The 27,531-nt window shown below is 36.8% G+C and overlaps 2 protein-coding genes across 2 annotated transcripts; both read left to right on the forward strand.

Annotated features, from left to right (window-relative positions):
* Window positions 1-1,300: 1,300 nt before the first annotated feature.
* Window positions 1,301-4,098, forward strand: LOC115964368 (probable inactive receptor kinase At2g26730). The gene is made up of 2 exons (XM_031083695.1): window positions 1,301-2,600; window positions 3,491-4,098. Exons 1-2 carry the CDS (start codon window positions 1,301-1,303, stop codon window positions 4,096-4,098), a joined length of 1,908 nt encoding a protein of 635 aa, XP_030939555.1.
* Window positions 4,099-10,013: 5,915 nt separating this feature from the next.
* Window positions 10,014-11,910, forward strand: LOC115965587 (RING-H2 finger protein ATL46-like). Its single transcript, XM_031084844.1, has 2 exons — window positions 10,014-10,248; window positions 10,490-11,910. The coding sequence occupies exon 2, from the start codon at window positions 10,599-10,601 to the stop codon at window positions 11,721-11,723; it is 1,125 nt and encodes a 374-aa protein (XP_030940704.1). The 5' UTR covers window positions 10,014-10,248; window positions 10,490-10,598; the 3' UTR covers window positions 11,724-11,910.
* Window positions 11,911-27,531: the final 15,621 nt, after the last annotated feature.

The following is a 27,531-nucleotide window of genomic DNA, read 5'->3' on the forward strand; positions in this document are numbered from 1 at the left end:
AAAAGCGAGTGATAACTACTGGTATCACTCTCACATAACATAATGTTGGAGCCATGGCACACCAATACATGAACTTTATATTGATTAATAAATAATAAAGGGTAGAAAGATAATCTTACTGAGATAAATAGGACACCTTTTTCAGCAGAGAGATTGCTGCAATTAATTTGTGACAAAAAGAACTTTTAGTGGTGCCCAATAGTTCATATATGTGGAGTGGAGTGAGATTTGAAAGGTTTTCTTTGGTCGAATGTGGCCAGCTTTTACAAGAGCAAAGAGTTGTTATGGCCTAATTTTTAAATAGATCCAGTTAACAGAGGCTCTTAGAGCATTTGTTAATGTTTTCTCAAAAAAAAAAAAAAAAAAGTGGTATTTGTTAATAGATTATTTTAAGAAAGTTTTAATACTACTTTGATGAAAAATATTAAAGTATGTCAAGAAATTCAGTTGTTTTTTTTTTTTTTTTTTAAATTATTTCATAAAAAGGTTTTCTTAGTGCATTTGTTAACTTTTCCCATTCTAAATTACAGTTTGAGCTGTTTTTGTCATTTTTTTGTCCCTGTGGATTCACAGAGGTACCAATTATAATCATCAATCTATAATTTTAAGTCATTTGCATGCAAAATATAATAAGCAGAAGTAGGCAATTTTTTGATTTTGTCTGTTATCGCAGTTGGAACAAAGATTTTACCATTCTGACAAGTGCCTCTCTTAGATTCTTTATTCCAAATTTGTTTGCTCAATTGAAGTAGCCATTTCTTTGATATTTACCTTTTCCAATCTTTTCCAAGAAGGAGAGGAGAAGCCAATCGAATTCATCTAGTCTGTTTTAGTAAGAACCCCTTTAGAACAATTGGAATGTAGCTCTTGAATACAAGTTACTGTTCTTTTTGGCTGGTCTCTTTGCATACATAAAGATATGACGATTAATATGTTAGTAGCACCAGTAAACATTCAAGTCTATGAGAAGCCAACAAGGACATTGCATTCAAAATGTGACCATTTCAAGCTGCCGACTCCTAATTGTTTAAAAGGTTAACTCTGTGGCTTTTGGCTCTTTTCCACAAGTACCTATTGGTTGTCACATACGGTCTTACAAACTACATATTAATATCAGAAAATTGCAAATCATTAGTGATTTAACAAACAACATTTACCTTGTTGTTTAGAAGAAAAAAAGGAACATCAACCTTGTTACTTTTTTCTTCTTTTACAAATAACCAAATCCACATTATTGACAGGAAAACAAAGTAGCAATTTGTACCCCAAAAAAAAAAAAATCATACTTGTTCATCGAAAGATGGATCGAATTTCCATCTGGTTACTCCCCATTTTAATCATTCTCATCACTCCAATGTCAATTTCATTAGATGAGGATGTGAAGCAGGCGCTAGTTCAATTTATGGACAAACTTTCACCAGGAAGTTCACAAAGAAATATCAACTGGGGTTGGAACATGAGTTCAGATCCTTGCAGTGGCCAATGGGCGGGAGTGTATTGCAACTATCCAGAGAATGTGTCTGTGGGGAAAATAGCACTTGATGGGTACAATCTCACTGGAGTTTTTGATGCCGGTTCTATTTGCATGGTAAATTCTCTTACTATCCTCAGTCTGAAGCAGAACCAAATAAGTGGATCAATACCAGAAGAGATAGGACAATGCAAGGAGCTAACTCATTTGTATTTAAGTGGAAACAAGTTCTCTGGTAGCCTTCCTAATTCTCTCTCACAATTGGTTAACTTGAAGAGGCTTGATATATCTGACAATAACTTCAATGGTGAGCTTCCTGATCTGCCTAGGATTTCAGGCCTGGTAACCTTCTTAGCCCAGAACAATCATTTGAGTGGGAAAATACCAAATTTTGATTTTGAAAACTTCAAAAAATATGAATTTAATGTCACCAACAACAATTTCAGCGGTCCAATTCTGTATCTCCAAGGCCATTTGACTGCAGATAGCTTTTTTGGTAATTCAGAATTATGTGGAGAACAACTGTCAACTGCTTGTCCACCTTCTCCTGCTCCTTTACCATCTGCAGAGGACTCAACACCATCATATAAAGGGTTTTTTATATACTTAGGCTACATAATTCTAGGTGTGGTTATAGTGCTCTCATTAGCCCTCAAATTTATTCCCAAAAACAAGCCTAAAAAAGAAAAGGGTGATGTTGAAAAGAATATTATTGTCGATGACAAGCCTAGTGAATCCTCCAATGAGTCTGGGTTTGGTGTAAACAGGTCAGATTTATCAATGACATCTCTTGAAAGTGCAGTCACTCCATCTACACTTTTAGTTCTCACGAGTCCATTGGCAAAGGAACTGCAATTTGAGGACTTGCTTAAAGCTCCAGCTGAATTGCTTGGGAGAGGAAAGCATGGAAGCCTCTATAAAGTCGTGCTTAATAGTGGGGTCGTTTTGGCTGTAAAGAGGATCAAGGATTGGGGAATTTCTGAAGAAGAATTCCATAGTAGGCTGCAGAAGATGGACCAAGTGAGGCATCCAAATATATTGCCACCAGTTGCATTTTATTGCTCCAATCAAGAGAAGCTTTTGGTCTACGAATATCAGCAGAAAGGCAGCCTCTTCCAGCTTCTCCATGGTAAGTTCTCATTCTCAATATATAGCTAGCCACCCCACACCACGCGCCGCCCCCCCCCCCCCTCCCCCCCCACAACAAAAAACACCCTCTCCATCCCTCTTTCTTTTCCCCAATAAATAAGTGGGAAATTTGCAGCTGTTAGTTTGTACTAAAACATGCATAATATGAGTAGAATAAGAGACCAAAGAAGGTTTTGTAAAAGGTGAGACAATGCCCTGATATTATCTTAGAATAAGAATATATTAGGAAGAAGTAAAGAGAAAAAAAAAATCACAAAATTAATGTGATTCAGTTTTAGCTGATTACATCCACAACAGAAAGCTCCAAACAGCTAATCTTTATTGTTGTGCTTTGTGTGTAACAATGAACCCCTAGAGTGTAATTAGAAATGCAGAATAAAAATGCAGTAGATAATTATAACCCTAATACAAATAGAAATACAATAGGCTTAATATGGTAACTGAATCACTATAGCCTATGATATTATACAAAACCATGCTCTATAAAGTGTAGCCTATTGTATTCTAACAGAATGCACACATAGACAGAAGCCTATGCCAGCGAGCTTGAATGACTAGGATTTGCATTTTTACTAGGAGACGATGATTGTGAGACCATCCCAATAATCGTGCAACTGAAAAAACATTTTAGACTCAACGTCAGATTGACTAGCCATGAAACCTGTTTTAAATTCTAGACTGCTAGGGATTTGTTGAATGTTGCATCCACCCCTTAGTTTCTTTTAGCAGTTCCTTTCTCCCATTTATTCTTCACAGGGTCTAGAGACTCTAAACACCCATTTTGACTTGGAAAAACAAGGTACAAGATAAATTTTCAGAAACAAAAAAAATGCACAAGTAACTATATTTGCATCATTTTTTTATCTGCAGAATTACAAAATGGCCATAAATTTGACTGGGGAAGCAGACTAAGTGTTGCAGCGAGCATTGCCAAGGCCTTGGCATACATGTACAAGGAGCTGCATGAGGATAAGATTGCTCATGGCAACCTAAAGTCCACCAACATTTTGTTTGACAGAAACATGAATGCGTGCATCAGTGAATATGGTCTAATGGAGGCTGACAAAGAAGAACAACCATATCTTTCCCGAACCATTAGTTTCAAAAACAATAATCCGAGTGGAGTCAATACACATGACACTTTCAAGCTGGATGTTTATGCCTTTGGTGTGATTCTTCTTGAGCTGCTGACGGGGAAGCTGGTCCAGAACAATGGGACTGATTTGGCTACAAGGGTGCATTCAGTAGTTAGAGAGGAATGGACTGTTGAAGTCTTTAACAAAGCTTTGCTCTCAGAAGGTGCTAGAGAAGAAAGGATGGTGAACTTGTTGCACGTAGCATTGAATTGCATAAATCCTTCCCCAAATGAAAGGCCAAGCATGAACCATATTGCGGTAACATTAAATACATTAAAACAGGAAGAAGAGAGTTCAATCTCCTTTGATACTTCAGGGATATATATGGGCCATCAACTGTGAAAGGACTCAGAAATTTTCTATTTATCCCTATATCCGAATAAATACATAGTTTCAAGCGAAGCTGTATCCCTTTGCATGGAGAACAATTCTTTTCTTGAACTTAAACATATGAATATAATTTTATGAATGAACTTTATTTGCCATTTGCTAAAATTAATATTCATCTCATGGCAATGCTCATCTTTTATGCTTTTAACTTTTCATCAATATGCAGTGGTGCTAGTTGGGTTTATACCAAAACTAGAACCTACAATATTAGAGGAAATTTCAATTCCCATGGCAAAAACAAATAAAATCAAGTATATTTGAAAATGATAGAATTCTTCAAACAAAGAAAATGGTAGAAGAATTTAAGAAATTTTTAACTTTTAAGACATATCTTTTGGTGAACAAATTCTAACATGTGTTAGATCTGTGTTAACACTTGCACTGTCTCAGTCTAAACTGTGATCTTCTAGAGGGTTTATGTAATACAGATCAACAAGTTACATGCATAAATGTGTGATTAGTGATTTAAGGATTCATAAAAAGTACTCATAGTAGAAGACAACTTTATGTACAGAAAAGATTGTGTTTTAGACCTCTACATTACACATTGCTCATGGATTACATTACATATATCACATAATTGAAAACCATTTAGTTGGTGTTTAAAAACATTTATTGGTCCTAATTACTCATGGATTACATATACCAAACTAGCTAGTCATAGAGCATGATTACATTTTGGAGGTTTGAGTCTAGAACTAAAAAGCCAATAACCAAACAAAATCATCTTGGTAGGGAAAATCTCACAGAATTGTCAAAGCCATCAAAAAAACTAACATGGTTACATATATATAATCACCACCAACTTTGAGTGCGATCTATCATGGGTGTGTGAAATGCCATGCGTGCAAGAAAAAACACTCTGGGACCCCACCATCAAGTTTTGTCCACCTTTGAGATTTTTTAACTTCTTTCTCTCATCCCATCATATATATCGTTTTGTCCACACGAAGTGTCATGGCTAATTTTTTTTTTTTTTTTTTGAGAAGCTCACGGCTAAAATTAATGTCGGTAAATAGTTAAAAAAAATTTTGATGAGAAATTAATGTCGGTATATAGCAGACTTATAATCACTTATCTATATCTATATTAAGGCGATTGACTAATATATATATATATATATATATATAATTTTTTAATTTTTTAATTTTTAAAAAATTAAAAATAATTTTTTAATAAGAAGGTAAAAATAATGAAGATTTTAAAAGATAGCTCGTTTAATCCAAATATGTTGTTTCTTTAAAAAAAAAAAAAAAAAAAAAAAAAAAAAAAAAAAAAAAAAAAAACTGAAAAAAAAATCCTAATAAAAGATATTGAACCCTTAGTAGATGAAAGGGACCAAAGCATAAAGAAAATTAACAACAACCAATTTTTTTTCCTCTTCTTTGTATTCTTCCATCAGTTTGAAAATCAAGTCAAATTCATTTTTCTATTATGAATTTTTTTTTTGGAAAAAAAAATTCAAAAATATCAAAGCTGCTTTTTATTTTTTTTAGCACTTAACAACAATCCACTTAATGAGAGTGAATTAAAAGACTGAATTGACAACAAATGGAAATTAAAGGACTAGAAAAAAAAATCTAAAGGATTAAATTGAAAACAAACCAAATTTAGAGGATGTAATTTATAATTTAATCTAAAATTTATTTCATTCTTTATGAGCCAAAAATAAGGCATTATCTAACACCGACTGCTAGGGTTCTTTTCAGCATGAGTGAATTACTTTGTAGCCATTACTTAAGTCTTAAAATGTCTTGTTCCTTAATAAATCATCATCATTATTAACTCTGCTAATCTTTTATTAATTATACCTCATGGTTAATCAAATCAAAAATGCCTTTTTCCTTTTTCCTGGTCAAGATTTTTCCATCAAGAATGGCTCATAAACTGAAGTCATGCCAGGATTGATGGAAAAATCTGCTAGTGGCAAGAAATGATACAGGAAATCATCATTGCTGGGTAATTATTTTGATAATTTTCTGGTAAACAAAGAAGTCACAAAGACTACTGTGAACAATCGAATTGTGTGTGTAATGGTGGACCTGTTAATCATTCCTAATTTTCCCTTGCAATGTGGTCAACATCATTTAACTTTTTACTAATACATGTACTCATCTATATCTTAAAATGAGTGACGCAAGAAAGGTTCAAAAAGAAGAAGCATAGACTTGTTTGGTTATTATTTCTAGTTAATAATTAGACCAAAAGCAGCTTCATGGATTGTGCCTTGTGAATCATAGCCCCACATACTTGCTTATAGTTAGGAGTTAGGATAAAGTTTTACCAAACAAGTTTATAGGAATTTCCTCTAACCGATTAGGTGGTAATTTATAAAACTATTTATTTGTATTATTTAAACAAGTCGCATGACTCATAAAAAGTTCATATGACTAAAAGTCCTACACGTGAATGATCTTTTCAACTACCACGTAGTGAGTTGAAGGATGATTTAACGGACTGATTTAGAGGATGATTCATCGGACTGATTTAGGCTGTGTTTGGTTCGATATAAATCATTTTCCGAGTGTAAAATGAATGCAGGGGAAAGTGAATTCCTATAAGGAAAATGAAATCCGAGTGTTTGGTTCTACAATGGAAAATAGTCCGGAAAACGATATCTAGTATTTGGTAACATTCTGAAAATGCTATTTTCCTACAAAATTTTCACATTTTCTTAGCTCCCAAACAAATTTTATAACAGAAAATTTCAAAATAACGCTTAACACAACCAAAAATCAAAATAAAAACATTTTTTATTCACAAACTCGTCAAATCGGGAAAGAGAGAGAACGAGGGAAAAAGAGGATTGGAGTGGATGGAGGACGGCAGCAACTAGATCAGGTGGGTTTTAGGGGTGGAGTGGAGTGGGTTGGTGATCGATGGCGGCCAGATCAGTTGTCAAGATCAATATCAAGCTTGGGGCTTTGGGCGACGAGATCGGTGGTTTGATCTAGAGGCGGAAGCGACGGCGGGGGTGGGTGATGGGTGGTGGGTTGTAGATCGGTGACATGCAGTTGAAGATTCGGCCATGGTTGGTCAGAGGAAAAGAGAGAGAATGAAGGAGGAAGAGAAGAGGGACGGTGGATGGAGCTTGCATGGCAGACGGCAGATGGTGGACGGAGCTTGCAGGTAGACGGTGGATGATGGACGGAGCTTGCATGACGACCATAACTTGCACGGCGGTCTGATTCCTCTGGTGCTCTCTCTCTGTGGATGATGGACGAAGCTTGCATGACGACCATAACTTGCACGGCGGTCTGATTCCTCTGGTGCTCTCTCTCTCTCTCTCTCTCTCTCTCTTTTGGGGTTATTGAGTTATAAGTGAGGCTGGAAATCATTTGAAGGTAAAATGAGTATGTAATTGGTTTTACAAAGTTGGGGTGCCTATTTTACGGTCAATTGAAATTGGTTTTCAATTTGATTGAATTTTCATGTGCATCCAAACATCCTCAAGGGTGTAAAATATCTTCCGGATTTCCTTTACCATCGAAACAAACGCAACCTTAAAGGTAAACTTTTTCCTTAGAGAGAGAGAGAGAGAGAGGATATGATTTTAAGCCTTGATCTAGATCAAGGTTTAAGATCATATCCTTAATTGGATGATTTAATAAAATTGACTGTTTTCCTTTGCAAAAAAATAGTTTAAAAAAAGATATTATGATAATTTCCCCATTATAAAAGGATTTGAAATTATAATTGAAGTGTTTAATGTAGAAATCTCTCAATTTATTTTTAGACCTAAATTGGTTATCTCCAAGACTCCAACTATTTTGGTTTTGGTAATCTCTAATTTATAATGTATTCGACAACAATAATAGCTACAGTTTTTTTTTTTTTTTTTTTGGGGGGGGGGAACAATAATAGCTACATTTGAAGACAATGGTAGGTTAGTAAATTCCAATCGCTATGTTTTAAACAATTTCCTTTTTCCATTCCTTTCACTATTGGGACGTATCTTTTTCCTTTCCTAAGTGTTTTTTTTTTTTTTTAATTTTTTTTAGAGTTTTAACATATATAGCGTCTGCTCCTAATAATAGCTCTCTGTCATCAAACTAAGAAATCTCAATTTTTAATATAGGCGAAAATTAAATCCTAGATCTCTTTTCCTAAGTGGTTGGCTAATGTGTCTATTTAAATTGCCTTGTCCTTTGTTATACTTTAATCTTGATCTTTATATATATATATATGTGTGTGTGTGTGTGTGTGTGTGTGTGTATTGTTTTTTGTTATACTTGGTCTTTGATATTCATAAAAGAGAAAAAGTTAATAGATTAATCTTTTGAAATCATGATTTTATATATATATAAAAAGAATCAAACACTCACAAGGGGAGAGGGGATGGATTGGTCTTTTTAGTCAAGAGGTAAAAATGAGAACTATGAAAAAGGTTTCTTCTGACAATCATATCACAAGGAAATACTAAAAGATAATGTTGTTCTTATCAACATATATCAGTAAATAAAATAAATTTTATGAAAGTTCTATTTCACTTTAAGATAGAGAAAAAAAGAAGAAGATATTATTCGAATGGTGATTCAACATTTTATAACATGAATTAAACATTAATTATTAGCATCAATTTATTTCATAATATTGAGAGTGATCAGGTTGAGGTGTAAACTATGATGTTCTTTTGAGACGATATATGTCATCTGTAGGATATTTTATTAATGGATGTAACAAATGTTTTTAGACACGATGTTCTAGGCATAAATTAGCTTAGCCACTATTATCGTTTTTTTTTTAATTTATTAGTTTGCACTACTAAGTAAGATAGAAAGTTTTAAAATTGTATTCTCCTTTGTAACCATGTAATCGTAATAGAAAGACATTACTAAATTATTTGTAAAAAATGAGAATGAATAATAAAAGAATTAAAACAAACTTTTCTAATTGTTAGGTATTAGGCTAACAGAGAAGAAGAATATAATGAAAGTTCTAAAATAGTCCAATCACTTTGAGACACAATTTTTCTCTTGGATCCAATCAAATTTAGCCTAAATTTGGGTTTGGTGGTGGTGGATATGGTTTTCAACCTACATAGGATTCAGGTGGTGATGTCTGGTGGAGATTTTTTATTGGAAGAGAAAAGGAATTGAGAAAAAAATGAAATAGAAAAAAGGGAGGGAAAAAGCAACTAGATGAGAGAGAGGTTATTTGGCCTTGGTAGCAGCATGCCCCTAGGGCATGCCATGGCATTAGCAACATGCCTATAGGGCTACTATGGCCTTGGCAGCATGCCCATATGCATGTCATGTCCTTCGCAGTGTGCCCACGGGGTTGCCATGGCCTTGGCAAAATTGAGGAAAAAAATGAAATAGAAGAATGGGAAGGAAAAAAACAACTAGACAAGAAAACAATGTAACAAACAAATTCAACTTGTGTTTTGGGGTGGAAAAACACTAGAAAACAATTTTTTTTTTTTTTTTGAGAATAAATTCTCTAAACACTAACACTTCGTTTGTTTCACAATAAAATGTTTTACATAAAATATTTTGACCATTTTACTGTATTTATTTCATTGTAAAATTTGGTAAACACCTTTGTAAAATATTGTAAGAAAAACTTGGGAAAAATATTTATAAAAACACACCATGGTTCCCTCCCCCCCCACCATCTGGTAACTCGGTCGCCAGTCTGATTGTCGAAGCAATCATTTTGGTTGAAAATTTTTACATGTTACACAAAATAACTGAAAATATTTTAATGAAATAAAAACGTTTTACAACAAAACAAACAAAGCTTTAAACAACTAGTTTTGAAAACACACACCAAACAGTCAAGTGGTGCACGATGGGTTGGGGTATTCGTATTTTTGCCATCCTAGAGAGAGAATAAGGAAAATCTAAGTTTAGAGCATGTTAGCTTTGCTATCATCACTATGGGCTCCTACTATCCAATCCACTCTCAACAGGCACTATCAACCTCACCTACCCAGCACCTTCCCTTGTGGCTTGTACTATTAAAACTACCAATAAAAAAAAAAACCCTTCCTCTTGGGACTTATTATGTGGCGCAAAAAGAATTCAAAACAAGAACATCTCATCTTCACCAACAAAAAACACTGCAGTTCTATGGTTTCTAGTGTACTCTCCTTAAAAGGTAGATACTCTGCAACTTTTAACATTTCCTCGCTTCTCCAAAAAACCCATCTTCTTCTTTCTAATCTTGATAATTTCATCATTCAGCTTTCATGTAATAGCAGCAAAATCCCATCTGAAAGCATTTATTTTCCTCTTAAATCTGAGAGAATTTGCTGGTTGTCAATAGCATAGCATAATTCTAGCTTTGTAATATCTTCTAGCTTGCATTCCCTTTTTTTTCTTCTATGGTCTCAATGCAGGAAAGAATGTCTCTTGTTGTTGAAAGCAATGCGCTTTTCAAAGATTAAGTGACTAAGCTCAAGAAACTTATGAGAAAGATTTGATTTCGAGCGTACCCATCTGTCAAAAATGTATAAAATTCCATTTGAAATCAAGCAAAAAGATGGTAGTTTGGTATACCCACCTCCTCAGTCATCTCTCTCTGCTCCATATTTTAGTACTAACTATGAGACAGAAGCAACCCCAACATCATCTTTCAACAGAATTAGTCCAGTACTTCTTTTGCTTATAGTAATTCTAGCAGTAATCTTCTTCATCTATGGTCTTCTCCATTTACTTGTAAGATTTTGTATGAAAGTGCCATCTTCTTCAGCTGTTTTTCAATCAAATAGATACCCGGAAACCTCTGGCTCCCATACTTTCCAAAGACAGCTTCAACAACTCTTTCGCTTACATGACTCAGGTCTAGACCAAGCTTTCATTGATGCTCTACCAGTATTCTACTACAAAGATATAATGGGTTTGAGGGAGCCATCTGATTGTGCTGTTTGTTTATGTGAATTTTCTGACCTTGACAAGCTAAGGTTGCTTCCAACGTGTAGTCATGCTTTTCATACTGAGTGTATAGATGTATGGCTTCTTTCAAACTCAACATGCCCTCTTTGTAGAGGGACTCTATCGGCCTCTGGCAATTCTATGGAAATTCCAGCACTTAATTTTGCTGTTTCCAGGGAGCAATCAAATAGGTTTCCTAGTAATGGAGAGAATAGGTCTTCTAGTAGTCAGAACCCAATAAATATAGAGGAAGCTGTTTGCGAAAAGAGGGTATTTTCTGTGAGACTTGGGAAGTTCAGAAGCTTACATGATGATGGGGTAGGTAGTGGAAGGAGAGAAGGGGAAACAAGTAGCTGTAATTTGGATGCTAGAAGATGTTATTCAATGGGCACATATCAGTATGTGGTCGATGATTCAAATCTACAAGTGGCATTATCTGATAGTAGTGGTGTTGGTGATGGAGGTAGTAATGTGAATCATGTCAATGAAAGAGGATACCTTGCAAATTTTTCAGATACCGGGGATGTGGAGGGAAAGAAAATCATTGGCCACACCAAAGGTGAGAGCTTCTCCGTATCCAAGATCTGGCTTTGGTCAAAGAAGAGCAGATTTCCAAGTTCTTCGAACAATCGTATGGATTTGTTGCCTTCTCTTAATGCAAGTCTCCCAATTAATAATGATGAAACTCATGCTGTATAGAAGGTGCATGACTAAATTTTTTGTGTTCTCTCTTGATTAATCAATCACACACGTATAAGCTAGTAATGTTGTGTTCTGTTTTTCTCATTTCTAGTTATAATGTAAAGATATAACTCTTATTTAAAAATTTTCTCATCTTTTGCCAAAAGTTTCAAGGACAGTATGTTGCAGTAATGAAATTAAAGATTGTTAGAGAAGGTTGGTTTATTATTATTATTATTTTTTCTGTAAATTTTTTGGGGCATGTAGAAAAATGAGCTTGTGAAAGTTAAGGCCCTCTTTTGTTTAACATTTCAGATGTCGTTGGACCTTCTTAAAGCTAGAATTGTCTTTGGCTCCCAAAAGCGAGACACACGTGATTTAGATCTTCACCTGAATAATTACTTTTCTCCACTCTTCCATTTTGTTATCTTATTAGGCAGCATTCAGTCAAAGACAATTCCATGAATAAGATTAGCAAAGATGGTGTTAATTGCAACCTGTCAATTAATTAAGCATAAACTTTTGCTTTTCGAGAATGAATAGTCAAGACAGTCCTTTGAAAACAGGCTTATTTACTATTATCACCTACAACTTTCTATGCTTTGCCTACATTTTTTTTTCTCATATGTTTATGCTAAAAATCTAATGCAACATGAAGATATGAATTGGTTGAAATTTTGGGTATGTGGTTAATCATTTAGGGAGGCTAGATTCATGTTTGTATCGTTGTGTTGTGTGTATAGAGTTTTTCCTTTTAGTGAAAGTGCTAATGAAAGGAAGCATGATTGACAGTTGCTTTTCCATCATGCTTTTGAGGCTTGGGAATTCTTTCCCTTGTCTTTATGACTAAAAAACTCATCCTTTGAACTATAGTCCTCCTGTTTGTAATTAGATATAGGAGGGGGAGATCTTGAAAGTGGTAAGAAAGATTTATGGTCATGATAACTTTGCTCTCTCTCTCTCTCTCTCTCTCTCAGGCTGGGCCTCTGCTTCATACAGATAGTATTGGTGGGTTTTTCCAGTATCTTCTATTTCTCATCCTTAGTTCTCTTTGTTCCGCTATATTACAATGAGTATCTGAGTGTAGGAGTCATTACATCTTGCAAGAAAGAAAGTCCAGAAATCCTAATCCCCCCACCTCATCTTTACATTTCTTGCAAATATTACAGAAAAGATCAGAGAAATTCAACTTGTAGAGGTTTTGTAGGAAATTTTGCTATTTTACAACAAAATGTTACAAATAATGGTCACCAAAACAATAGAGGGACCTGTATGACAAGAAGTACAGAAATTATGATGGCCAAAACTTAATAAATACCGTTAGGGTCTGCCAAAATCACATTTTATGACAAGAGAACTGGTCTAATAAGCAGCATAAAAGATAGACAATACAATGTTGTTGTAATGCATTAGCATTGTTCATGTCAGGTACTTTCTTCTCAGGCAACCTCATTGATAAGTAATGAACAAGATATAATGGGGAGGAACCTGGGCAGCATGATGTCAACTGAAAAAAAATCGCATTGATTATTTTCTTTGTGCATATTCACTAGAAGAGCATGCCTTTACTGTTTATATGTTCGTATTTTCCAGAACAAAAATGATATATGCAGAAGCCTTACTTTGGTGTATCAGTGGAGCTTTTCTAGCTCATTCACAGAGGCCCCAACTTTGCTAGACATAGTTAGCTATCCTTCGCTGAGTCAAGAAAGATTAATTTGATGTCTCTCTTTAAATATATATCTTAATCTGATGCCAATCTATTTGTCACTTGTCAATGTTAATTAATATAACATATAAGCCAATTTTTGAAACCACATACCAGGCTTGTATGCTCATCCATGGATATGCGAGGCACACTTGTGTGGATTCAATGTACATACACTTTGTTTTACTCCAATTGCGCAAGGGACTTTCATGGGCTCTGATGTAACAAGTGAATGTCACTTGTTAGAAAAACTTCAATTAAGGCTACATCACTTAACAAAAAATTATAAGCCTAAATATGTTATATTAATTTCTCGAAACATATACCCAACAGCATATAATTTCACGTATTATGAAGACTTGAAGGCTACAATTGGACCATCGTTGAGTACATTTAAAAAGCTAATAAATTTGCAATTGAGTCTAATTTAAGTCACTACTGACGTGAATCCCACATCGCAATTCAACTGTTGGTTGGAGTAGGAGAGTTACTATACCATGATTTTTAATGATAACAATGTACGGACTACTGAAGTCAAAATACCATCAAATACAATCCTAACATAACCAATGGGTAGTAGCTAGATATTCTTCCTGTACATATGTAAGTCTAACACTATGGATTCGCTTGAGTTTATAAGATTCTTTACAATCTAGAACAAAATCTGCTGTTTCTTAGGGACATTGGCACATTGCACTTAATAAATTAGACATAAAATTTTTAGCTTTACTTATTATTTGCAAATAATTTGCTGTGGGAAGAACCCATAAACTTAATTAGAGTAATAGTTTTAAGTACCATAAATTTAACAAGAGAGAGTACCACAATGTTTTGCAATTACATCATTCAAATAAGCCTCAATCCAATTTTAGTCAAAGTTGGTCTAAAAACCTCACTTTTACCATTTTAACAAACTTAGACTTACAAGTTACATGCATATACATCAGCATCAATATCTCTCCCTCTATTCTATTTATATACAAGCACAACGCCTACGATTGTGATTTTTCTGTGAGTTTTAAGAGTGATTGTGATTTACTTTGAAACTTAGATTAATGGCTATGGTTTAGGATGAGTGATTGGAGTGATTGTGAGTTTGCTACGAGATTTGAGAGTTTGAAGAGTTGGAAGAAAAATGCCTACAGATCCTCGCGGGTTGTGGACAGAGAGATTCACAAATGAAGGGAAAGAGAGTGTTAGAGAATGGAAATTAAAAAAAAAAAAATTAAAAAAGAAAAAGAAAAAAGAGTGGTGTATTGAGTGAACAATGCTCAATAATTGTAATTTAACACGCTGTACATTGTCAAGTTTTTCAGACAAAATATTGAGCTTAAAGTATGAGAGTTTTGAGGGAGTTTACTTATTTTTTTTGACTAAATGATGTTTTAACTAGGCTAATGAGACTAAATGATGTTTTAACTAGGCTAATGGGAATACTGATGGCGCTCAAATGAAGAATTCATAGCAAGAGAAAACTTGATGAGTAATTTGATCAACATAATTAGGTTGTAGTTTATAGTTAGTAAGTTTAAGAAGAAAGAAAAGGTTAAGGGTAAAATTTTTTAAAAAATTAATATACTAGAACCCTTCCCCTCTAACTTCTTCCAATTTGAGTGATTAAAAATAAGTGTAGATGATATGATACACTTATCAGATAAAAAGTACTTTATGGTATTTCTAACGAAGATGTTTAAAGTTCAGATCCCTCTCGCAATGTAATTATCGAATTTATTATGAAGAAAAAAAAAATAATGTACGGTATGCGGCTACAGGCCCATTGTTGTTGGGCCCAAGGCTGTACGCTGTGCGGTCATAGGCCCATCATTGATGGGACTAGTTGGTGCGAAATGCACAGCAGGTTAGGCTGAAGCCTATTCAAACCTTGTGTCATTATTGCTCGAATGCATCCCGGAATACCTCGGTAGTACCTTAGGGAATATCGCCGCCAAGCACCATTTGGCGTCTAGCACCAGTTCCAATATTCAAATTCCTGTTTCTAAAGCGGGGTCCACCTCTGTCAGGAATAATACAAACAGGCCCCACCCGCACGAGGATTGTTAGAAAGCAATCATTGCTGACCCACTAAAGGAAGGCTATAAATAGAGGAAAGGTAGGAGAAAAAAGGGGCTAGACACTGAAGAGAGAAAAACTAAAGAAGAGAGAGAGAAGAAGGACACTCAGGAATTAGGGTGTTCGGTCAGTTTGATTAGCCATCCATAGGAGCCTTAATCTTTGTCTTAGGGAACTTCCCATTGTAGGATATTCATAAACCCACAAAAAGAAGTAATTTGTGAGCCCAACCATACAATTGGCCCAGTAACTACGGATTGGGAGTGCACATATACAATTAAATACCAGGGAAAAATGCCCACGCACTCCCTAAACTTCCAACCACCAGCCAAAACACCCCATGAACTATTATATTAGCAAATTTACTTCTTAAACTATAAATACTTGTCAAATTAGTACTTCAGTCTAACATAAAAACACTAACAAAATAAGCATGTAAGATGCATGTGTTCCCCACTTCCTTACAAAACAAATTCAATTGCACGGTAGAAAAAAGAGAGAGGAGAGACCTTAGATCGGCAAAAGAGAGAGAGAGAGAGAGAGAGGCGGTAGAACCAGAGCCACCGCAGAGCTTCTCTTTGCCATCTCGCCAACTTTGTCCCGGCGGTGCCTTGGTGGTTCCACTGCACCGTTCAATACCCAGAACCTCGTTTTTTTTTTTTTTTTTTTTTTTCCTAAGGTTCCATTTGGGAGTTCATAAGGGAGTGGAATGGAATGGAATGATCATAAGGGAATGAAAATGAATGTAATGTATTTAAGTAAGGGAAATGAATGGAAAAGAATGGAATGGAATGGAATTAAGTAACCTTGATTGGATGCTTTAAAATAAAGGAATGAAAATGAATGGAATATAAGTAATCTTGTTTGGGAGCAACATGGAAGGAATGAAATGGAATCATTTTATGACAATGTTACTATTAGACCCCTATTTTAAAATAAAGGGTTGAATATATAAGGGTATTTTGGGAGTTTTAATAAAAAAATTATTAAATCTAATTTCATTTCCTTCCATTCCTCCCAATTTTGGGGGGAATGAAAATTTGAGGTTTTAAGGGAATAGAGAGGAATGAGTGTACCCTCCTACCCATTTCATTCCCTCCCACTTAAACGCTCAAACAAGGAAATGAGCTTTCCATTCCCTCCATTAAAATTCCCAAATAAGGGAAGGGAAGAATATTCTAAAATTATTCTTTTCATTCATTTCCATTCCATTCCATTCTCTCCTCCCAAACGAGGCCTAAGTTTAAATCCACAAAGAACTCTTTATTTTTCTGATCTCCATGTGCAAATTTCTTGGTTTGGTTTAGTTTTTAGGGATAGGTTTTTGCTTTGTTTGTTTCATATAAATTAATGGAATTTACAAATGAAACAATCATTAAATTTGGGGCTTGAAATTAATATATATATATATATATATATATATCAGATGAATGAATTATATTTTTTATATTGTTTTGCAATTGATGCCTATGTGGCCAGTATTTAGTGAACGTGTATTTTATTATTGCTTTTGAGTATGCTATACAACTATTTGATGAAATGCCTACGTGAGATATGGCTACTGCATCATCTTAGACTTAGAGGACATGGTGGCTGCTTCCTCACACTTAGTATTGGCTAGAATTATTGTTTTAGATTATTTTGCGTCAATTTTGCAGATCATAAGACGATGCATTATTTTAAGAACTCAATTCCAAGTTGTTAAAATTAGATTTTAGATTCCACCTTCGGGGTCATTGAGTGTTGTTCAGGATTGGATCTAAAAAGTTAGGACTAGTTCAAGGTTGAAATATTCTACACACTCCAAAAGCAAGAAATGAATATTTAGGTGTCTTTTCAAAACTGTAATAATTATTTATAGAATCTGGGCTAGATGCTAAAATTTATGTTCTATTCTATTTGGAGACCTCATTCAAGAAGAGAGGAATTGTCCTTTTACTGCATTCAAGTTTATTTTGATGTGTTTCTAGTAATTTTTGTGGGCTAAAGACTTCATTTTAATTTTCAACGCCTTCAATTGCTAACTCATTTTCTTCCTTTCTGGTCTCTTTTCAGCTGGTGGAACAAGAGAGAAGGAAAACACAATTTAGATTGCAATTTATCAAGCTTGCTGATAAGTGATTTTTCAGCATGGTGTGTATATTGTTTGATGTATTGGCAATCTAGCTACTAATCATTTGACTCTTTATTGACCATTTGCAATGAATTATATTCTTCATATTGTTTTATTTAAATAAGTAGACTGGTAAAAATACTAGCTTTAAGGGAATAGTTTAGCTTATGGATGAGGAGTTCAGTGTATTTTTTCCCTATTTCTATATTGTTCTTTTTTTCCCCAGCTCTTTGACTCTTTCTATTAATCTTCTTGTTAATTTTGTATTGTAGCCATGGATGAATGTCTACTTTTTCTCCCTGCAAATCCACCTTTTATGCTAAATGTACCACCCTCAAAATTGTCTACATCCAGTGCTTAGGCTACTCAACCTACATTATCTGATATGATGGATCACCTGCAGCAGACTATATTAGATTCTACATTACCAAAATCGTATTGAATAAGATATTAAAGAGATTAAGGAGCATCAGGGGTTAGGAGTTGATAATTTAGTGATGTACTTATGTTCTTTGTGAACTTGCTGGTTTTTGTACCTTGTGAACTTTGATGCTTAGTTATAACAGTCTGTTTTTGTACTTAAAACATATTGTACTTTATACTCCTTGCCTCCTGTAAATTCTGAATATTGTAAATATACGTTTCAATTTCTTTCAGACTTTTCTATTTTCTTGATTTGGTCTTAAAATTACGAAGAATTTAATATTCTTTTGCCCAATTGCCACTTTTATATAATTTCATGTAACTTTCAGGTGGCCATGTTATTATTTACGTGTAATCATGCAAGCAGAGCAATTTTTATGAATGATTGAATGGTGGCAGGCTATGTAACTTAATTATTTCTTTTCATAGTGTGGGAATAAAAATATTGGGGTGTCCCTCAAAGAAAAGCATTCAAGTTTTTTAAATGCATGGGGACACAAGATTTGAGAGTGGCATGTGAATCTAATTAATTTTAATTAGCCGTTAATCATCTTCCCAATGACAATTGGAATCCTTACAGCTTTGATATCAATTATTAAATAATATTTTTTGGCTTAAGACTTTTCCTGCTAACCAAGTTTAAGCCTTGCATGCTCGATGGACAGCCTGAGAATGTGAGATAATTTAAAACAGATTTGAAGCCATTGTTTTTGCATTGGAATAAAGGATGATGAAGTCCTTGTCTGAATTGAACTTTATGCAATAACTCTAAGGCTCTTTAATTTCTTTATTATAAATAAATAAACTTTTAATTCCTTACATCCCTATAGAAAAGAAAAAAGAAAATAAATCTTGTTATTAGAGTAATTCAAATTTGTAATGTACTAATATCATACCATAAACACCAAAAACTGAATATGTCTCAATCTCCCATGGATTGAAATAAGAATGAGTGTTTACAAATAGTATATTGTTTGCTAAAAAATAACACTCAATGAATCAATAATTACACTTTTCTAGCAATATTGAAAAACAAAAGTATACCGGCTCCATCTGTAAACAAAATATTGAACTAAAAAATTATTTATCTTGCTACCACTAGAATCTTAGCCTTTCCCTTATTCTTTTTGCTTCCACTAGTGTTGTCTACATAAGTCTCAAGTTGCTCTCCATGCTCAATTATTGCAGAAGCAGCATGAAAACATGGGATTCCACTCAATCCCCATCTCCCACAATCACAAGTCCTCTCATTCAAATCCCCACATATCTTCCACCATAAATATACTTCACCTCATATTTGGACCCTCCATTCCAATAAGAAATGCAATGTACAACCTTGCTTTTTATCCTCTCAAGATCATATATGATGGGTACATGTTGTGTTACCACTTGATTATTAATCAAGCCTCAGCCATTATGAAAGACTCGGCTGTGACTATGTAAAGATATTCAGAAATCTCTGCAGATAACAGCAACAATTTAGAAATGTACAAAATCAAATAAATAATAGCAGTAATTTTAAAAAAATATTTTGTGGGCGTATAAGACTGTAAAAACACTGTTGTCAAGCAGGAGATAAAACATAGAATACAATGCTGTGATTCTAAAGCTACTACATTGGAGTACAACACCAAAATGTGAATAGGATGCCACTAAGGAATACACTGAGAAGTTACAGTACATAATAGGATGCCAATATGGAAATACACTGAGAAGCTATAGTACATATGCAATTCGTAGGGAAAGTAAACCTTTCAGGAAAAGTAACAAAAAAAAGTATCAGCCACAAGAGCCAAATGCACTCAATACTGAATTCATTCGTCTACCAATTTGAAGTCTTCCTGCATTTCCCCAAAACCCAGAGAAGTTCAACCATGAACTTGAGTTCAGTAGAGACCCAACTCTGAGTACACGTTTTGGCATTTATCAAGTCTGGTTTGAAGGATGCATAATGTCGTCGACTGATTCCTTTTTCCATGGTAAAAAATTAATCTATGGAAGTAAGATTACTATAAAAAATTATTAGAGTTCCATATTTGACAATTACAGCATTGACATTAGGCGCATATTTTGCACACCCACCGATGCATGTAGCCAGTTTCAGGCTTCATTGGTTAAACCATTAGAGCAGTAGCCATATGTCTCTCAGGCATTTAATCGAACAGCCAGTGAATGGCTTATGGAGAAAAAAAAAAAATTCACAGAGACCCAACCCAAAAATTAAACCAAACAAATAATTTCTACTATAGAAATTCGCACATGGAGATGGAAAAAAAGTTCTTTGTGGATTTAAATAGCAATAAGAGAGGAAAAAAAAATTCCAGGTGGTGGGTGGTGAACGGCATGGCTAAACCACCAAAGTGCCGCCAGTACAAGGGTGGCGAGACGACCGGAAGACTCTCTGAAGTGGCTCTGGTTTTATCGCCTCTCTCTCTCTCTTTTCTCTGCCGGTCAGATCTCTAGTCTCTCCTCACACAGCTTTCTATCGAGTGTGTGGTTTAGTTAGCTTTTAAGTACACTGCATCTCACATGCTTTTATTCTATTAGTTTAGGGGGTAAGTTGGGGTTTTTATTTTTTATTTTTTATTTTTTTTTTAAATAACTATAAGACCCAAACTATATTATTAGTTAGGTAACATTTCAAACATATTTGGTTTCTAACAATTTGAGTCTAGAGGACTCGATTTTCAGGTTATAAATCGAGTATATTGTACTCGAGTTTCCTATTTTGCCAACAGCTAAGGTGGACAAAGTGTCCACGTACGCCCAGAAATCGAGTTCATTGAACTCGGTTTTTGTACATAGAAATCGAGTCCGATGGACTTGGTTTTTGTTCATAGAAATTGAGTCTACTGGACTCGATTTACTAGTCTCATCCCACAACATCAACAGTTTCTGGTCACGTGGGTACTGAGATGGAAATCAAGCCTACTGGACTCGATTTCTATGAATGGTCCCAAGCCCTCCACGTGTTGCCGTGGGTCTCAGCTGGGACCTGTTTTCCTCCTTACCTATCTCTTCAACTCTCACACCTTTAGTTCTTAATATATTCTCTTCACTCACAACTTTCCTAAACTGTCTCACACAACACTCATCTCACACAACACTTATCTCAGGTAATGTTTTTACAATATTGTGATTATTTGCTAGTTTTTTTTTTTTTTTTGAAATTAATATTATGATTAATTATAAAAAGTGTAATCACCCTCAAATTACTCATGTTATGTCCAAAAAACTAGTCATATCTTGAAATTGGTTTTGTTCAGTCCTTTTATTTTGATAGCTTGCATTTAATCATGACAAGTGAAGCTATTTGAGTTTTGACATTAGTGCTCAATTGAATGATGAACTTGATTACTTACCGCCAAACCAATGTCTGAATATTTGGACACATTTATATAAGATCATGAATCTACTTAAGAAAAAATATCTATAATGACTAGTAATATTATGATTAATTATTGGGAATATTCAGTACTAAATATTGTGATTAAATTACAACATATTGGGAATTTTTTTTTTGTTAGTGTAAATATTGTGATTAAATTATTTGCTAAGTTTTAAAAAAAATTAATATTGTGATTATTGGGAATATTTAGTACCAAATATTGTGATTAATTATGTTATTACAACATATGGGAATTGTAAGGACGCGATTCGTGGCGGACCGTAACAGTGTCGGGTTCGCACGTAAAAAGGCCCCTAACAATATCATTTGTAGAGCGTGGGTTTGGAAGGCTAGGCCCTGGTTGACAGGCGGTGGGTTTTTCGCGGTGTTCGTACGAGTTTAAGTTTTCCTTCACCCCTGGAGTCTTTCTCCTGGAGGTGGGCTGGGAGGCTCTGGTTTTTGGCCATTTTTCCCAACCCCCTCCATAGATTACTTACTTTTCCTTTTATACTAGCTCGCGTCCACTGTCCTTCGTCCACGCGTAGGGTTAAACTTTCCAAGATTGATACTTGTCCCATCAGTCCATACTCAAAGTCGTTAGGGATGGTTGTAAAAGCCAAAGAATGCGGCTCTGTCAGGTTCAGAGCATTAAATGGCAGTAACAGCAGCTTTCCCAGGATATTTTAGATCTTTCCTCCAAGTTTTCGTCCTATACCTTCTTTACCCCTTTTCTAGGGGGGGAACTTTGGGTCTGCCGAGGACTGAACTGTCCTCGGCGGTATCCATAGGCTATCTTGTCGAGTTTGGGCCATAGCCCTCCTCGGCTTGGGCCTTCGGATTCTCCCCGGGTAGATGGGCCTGGCCCATAAATCATTTGGGCCCCACAATAGCCCCTCAAAACCCGGCTGTCCAACCTCTTGGTTGGAAAGGGGGGTTTTGGTGATGCCGAACCTCTTCCTACGGCCCAATCAATTTGGCCCATTAATAATGCTGGCGGCTCTTCATCTGTCCAGGAAATGTGCCGGTCTATGAGACAGTTTTTGACTTCGCGCTTGATGCGCTCTTATCGTTTGGGTTTCCCAAAACGTGCTTTTAATGACCACTATTTACGAGACTACTTTAATTCGGCGGTTTGTTTTGATGGGGTGGAGAAACGGAACCGGCATGCTGGCGTTGGCAGATTCCTTTAGAGATCTGAACCTATTAAATGTCTCTCGCTCCACCCTCTGTATAAGAAGGAAAGGAGGAGGTTATCGTTTTCGTAAAGAATTCCTTTTCATCCTTCTGAGATTTGAAATACTTGGCCTCCCCTAGGGTTCGTTTTACCCACTGGTTCACAAACTAAATCGTAGTATACTTTATCATAACAACGAGTGATGCAGAAGCCAAACCCCTCCCATAAACGCCATGTTCCAATAAAGCTCATTATGACTCGATCGGGACAGGGATGGCGAAGACTCAGAATCAACCTCACCCTTCTTTCAGTCAAAATCCGAAGCAGGGACTTGTTACGCCCAACTTTCGGCGTGACTGAGTCGAGAACACCTATCATCAGTACCAACCGCTCTCCTATAAGCATACCTAGTATGGCTCTAGTGTGTTGGGAGTCAGAATCGATGCAGAGACTAAGTGTCTCTACTTCTTCCTCTCTTCCTTCACTGGGGTTATCCTCCGTCTCCCTTTCTTAGTCTTCCCAGCACCAGATCCATCCTGGTGCTTTCACTTCTCCCTCTTTTGCTCCTTTTTCTTTCTTTTCATCTCTTCTCTCTTCTTCTCCTCCTTCTTTACTCATGTCCTCCATCTTCTTCATTCATCTCTTCCATCTTCTTCATTGATTTCTTCCTTACTATTTCCTTCTCCGCCATTTTTTCTTCTTCTTTTTTTTTTTAAAGCAGGTTCTTATCGTAATATGAGCAGTATTGAGACAGAGATTGGAGGGACTTTGAAGACGAGTTTAAAAGACGCCTGATAGTTTACTTATATGTACTACGGATGTAATTGTTGCTTAGGCAGTTCTCATTTTGTATAGGCTCGTCTGAGCCCCTCTTTGTACGTTGTAATAATTTTTCGTATTAATAAAAATTGCTGTTATTTTATCTCGCATGTTTTGTCTCTATGCCTTTTCTTTTTTTTTTTATTGACAAACGCTACTCGGCACAATAATATGACATCCAAATCAATGACGACTAAGACCAAAATACTTGATAATAAAAAGATGTCGCCATAACTTTAACAGAAACGCTTGGCACAATAAGGCCGATCAGTGAAAAGTAATACTTACCCCATACTAGCCGAGGAGTAAAACGAAGGTTTGATGCCATGTGAGGAATAACCATTTGAAGATATATCACCCACCAAATGAGCAACCTTCTTATACGACTAAATGCTGGGGCGTTTCATCACCTTCCTCACAACTTTATTGGTCTTAACCTTTTTATGGTGTTTAAGCCGTGGATGAAGTGACCTGACATTTTTATCAAGTAACCCATCTTACAAAATTCAAACCTTTCCTTGTCCAAGTATTTGGTTTCCCCATTGGCCTGGGTCCGAGGACCATACAAGGCCTTGGTTCTGTCCAAAACTTGTGATTTTTCCTTTTTTGTACTTGGTTTCCCCATAGGCTTGAGTCCGAGGACCATGCAATGCCTTGGTTCTGTCCAAAACTTGTGATTTTTTCTTTTTTGTACTTGGTTTCCCCATAGGCTTGAGTCCGAGGACCATGCAATGCCTTGCTGTCCAAAACTTGTGATTTTTCCTTTTTTGTACTTGGTTTCCCCATAAACTGCAATGCCTTGGTTCTGTCCAAAACTTGTGATTTTTTCTTTTTGTACTTGGTTTCCCCATAGGCTTGAGTCCGAGGACCATGCAATGCCTTGGTTCTGTCCAAAACTTGTGATTTTTTCTTTTTTGTACTTGGTTTCCCCATAGGCTTGAGTCCGAGGACCATGCAATGCCTTGGTTCTGTCCCTGGGCCCATATGCTGAACCGGTCTGGGCCGCGAATTTACTGGGCCCACAAATTAAGAGGTATTTCCATAGTCTTTGATCACGCGGTACTTTTTGGCGTCCCAGTGTTCGAGGTGCGCCTTCTCGAGACTCCTTTAACCTCAGGGTTGCAGACGACGTTGGAAATCGAGCCAGAGACGTTTTGTCTGTAGCGTTCCTTGGGACGCTGCGTGAATTAAATGCCACCGGTTTACTTCTGGGTATAAATGGGATAGAGGATCACTTCCCTTGCACATGACCTCTCCTGTTCCCTTCAGAACCATATTTCTTCCATATCCGCGATCTCTCTTTCTAGTGCCACTGCCTCAAAGCAAGACGTTTGAGGCGCGGATGGGGATGAAAGGTCTCCGCACGCTCCAAAGGCACCGAATCCTCAAGGTGATATGGTACGGACAAGGATGGCACAGATTCAAGCCAGTCCTCCGTCTTGACAGGAGGAAGATGGTATTCCTCTTTCTTTTAGTCAAAATCCGAAGCAGGTTCTGGTCATGCCAGATTTTTGGTAGGTCAGAAAAAGGAATTTCCGCGATCAGCGCCGTCTGCCCTGTGGCAGGCAAATTTTTGCGGGGGCTCCCCAACTTCCGGCTCCCTGCACCCTTTCTGTAGATGGTGTTAGCCTGAGGTCAGGTTCCCTGCACCTTTTCTCCACCGATGCAGGCCCCGAGTCGGGTTCTTTTGCTGCCTGAGTTATGGGCGTGCAAAGGCATTGAGGAGGAATAAGGTCTCGAGGCAGTAGCCAACTTCTCCTCTGTGCTACCTCCTCGGCTTTATCTTTACTCTCTTGTATTTTTCGTTACATACGTAGTTAGCTTCAGTGTAGGCTTTGTTTCAGCTTTTCATTGTACACTGTACTGTTCCTTTGTCTTAATAAAATATGTGTCTATCTCTCTATACATATCTTTCTTCTCCGTAACGACTACTTTATGCATGAATATTAAATATAAGCTTGCCCTTGATGATACTCCGGGCAGAAAAATGCTTTAACACAGATTCCTATTGGTTTAAACTCACAAGTATTATCAAGTATAACAATGGTAATCCTTAGTAAATTAAACTCTTAGAACTAACCGGGATAACTGCTGAGTGCTGCGCGATGCACGCTAGACCAATGTCCAAAACTTAGCTTTCCTCCTCCAAGTAGTTGGTTTCCCCATAGGCTTGAGTCCGAGGACCATACAATGCCCTGGTTCTGTCCAAAACCTAGTTTTCCATCATTCAAGTAGTTGGTTTCCCCATAGGCTTGAGTCCGAGGACCATACAATGCCTTGGTTCTGTCCAAAACCTAGTTTTCCATCATCCAAGTAGTTGGTTTCCCCATAGGCTTGAGTCTGAGGACCATACAATGCCCTGGTTCTGTCCAAAACCTAGTTTTCCATCATCCAAGTAGTTGGTTTCCCCATAGGCTTGAGTCCGAGGACCATACAATGCCCTGGTTCTGTCCAAAACCTAGTTTTCCATCATCCAAGTAGTTGGTTTCCCCATAGGCTTGAGTCCGAGGACCATACAATGCCTTGGTTCTGTCCAAAACCTAGTTTTCCATCATCCAAGTAGTTGGTTTCCCCATAGGCTTGAGTCCGAGGACTTTACAATGCCCTGGTTCTGTCCAAAACCTACCATATCCAGGAGTGGTTTCCCCATAGGCTTGAGTCCGTGGACCATACAATGGCCCTGGTTCGTCCCCAATAAACCTAGTTCCATATCCAAGTAGTTGGTTCCCATAGGCCCTTGAGTCGATGGAAACTTTACAAGCCCTGTTCTGTCCAAAACCTAGTTTTCCATCATTCCAAGTAGTGGTTTCCCCCATAGGCTTGGAACGGACCATGCAATGCCTTGGTTCTATCCAAAAACCTAGATTTTCATTCATCCAAGTAGTTGGTTTCCCCATGGCTTGAGTTCCGAGGAACCATTGCAATGCCTTGGGTTTCTGTCCAAACCTAGTTTTCCATCATCCCAAGTAGTTGGTTTCCCCATAGGGCTTGGTCCGTGGGACCAATACAATGCCCTGGTTCTGTCCAAAACCTAGTTTTCCATCATCCAGGTAGTTGGTTTCCCCATAGGCTTGAGTCCGTGGACCATACAATGCCCTGGTTCTGTCCAAAACCTAGTTTTCCATCATCCACGTAGTTGGTTTCCCCATAGGCTTGAGTCCGTGGACCATACAATGCCCTGGTTCTGTCCAAAACCTAGTTTTCCATCATCCAGGTAGTTGGTTTCCCCATAGGCTTGAGTCCGTGGACCATGCAATGCCTTGGTTCTGTCCAAAACCTAGTTTTCCATCATCAAAGTAGTTGGTTTCCCCATAGGCTTGAGTCCGTGGACCATACAATGCCCTGGTTCTGTCCAAAACCTAGTTTTCCATCATCCAGGTAGTTGGTTTCCCCATAGGCTTGAGTCCGTGGACCATGCAATGCCTTAGTTCTGTCAAAAACCTAGTTTTCCATCATCAAAGTAGTTGGTTTCCCCATAGGCTTGAGTCCGTGGACCATACAATGCCCTGGTTCTGTCCAAAACCTAGTTTTCTCTTTGTGTGGGATCTTGGCTTTAGGGGAGTTAGTTCCTCAACCAAGCCCCTAGAGTTTATCCATACGATTAACGCTATCAAGTGCCTAGTTTGCTCTTTACGGGAGACCTTGGCTTTAAGGGAGTTAGCTCCTCAGCCAAGCCTCTGGTCAAGAAACGTAGCCCCTAGCAGAACTTTATACTAGAACTCTATAACCAACGGTTAGAAATAACGAAGAAACTCTATCGACCCACATCCTATACCAACACACAAGCCTTTCCCACAGACGGCGCCAATTGTAAGGACGCGATTCGTGGCAGACCGTAACAGTGTCGGGTTCGCACGTAAAAAGGCCCCTAACAATATCATTTGTAGAGTGTGGGTTTGGAAGGTTAGGCCCTGGTTGACAGGCGGTGGGTTTTTCGCGATGTTCGTACGAGTTTAAGTTTTCCTTCATCCCTGGAGTCTTTCTCCTGGAGGTGGGCTGGGAGGCTCTGGTTTTTGGCCATTTTTCCCAACCCCCTCCATAGATTACTTACTTTTCCTTTTATACTAGCTCGCGTCCACTGTCCTTCGTCCACGCGTAGGGTTAAACTTTCCAAGATTGATACTTGTCCTA

The sequence above is a fragment of the Quercus lobata genome, chromosome 10 (assembly GCF_001633185.2).
Source record: "Quercus lobata isolate SW786 chromosome 10, ValleyOak3.0 Primary Assembly, whole genome shotgun sequence".
NCBI lineage: Eukaryota > Viridiplantae > Streptophyta > Magnoliopsida > Fagales > Fagaceae > Quercus > Quercus lobata.

Excerpts from the sequence above, each read along its gene's own strand:
- LOC115964368 (XM_031083695.1), top strand. The coding sequence starts at position 1,301 with ATGGATCGAATTTCCATCTGGTTACTCCCCATTTTAATCATTCTCATC. Across the intron at positions 2,601-3,490 it reads CCTCTTCCAGCTTCTCCATG|AATTACAAAATGGCCATAAA; the intron begins GTAAGTTCTCAT and ends TTTTATCTGCAG.
- LOC115965587 (XM_031084844.1), top strand. The coding sequence starts at position 10,599 with ATGTATAAAATTCCATTTGAAATCAAGCAAAAAGATGGTAGTTTGGTA.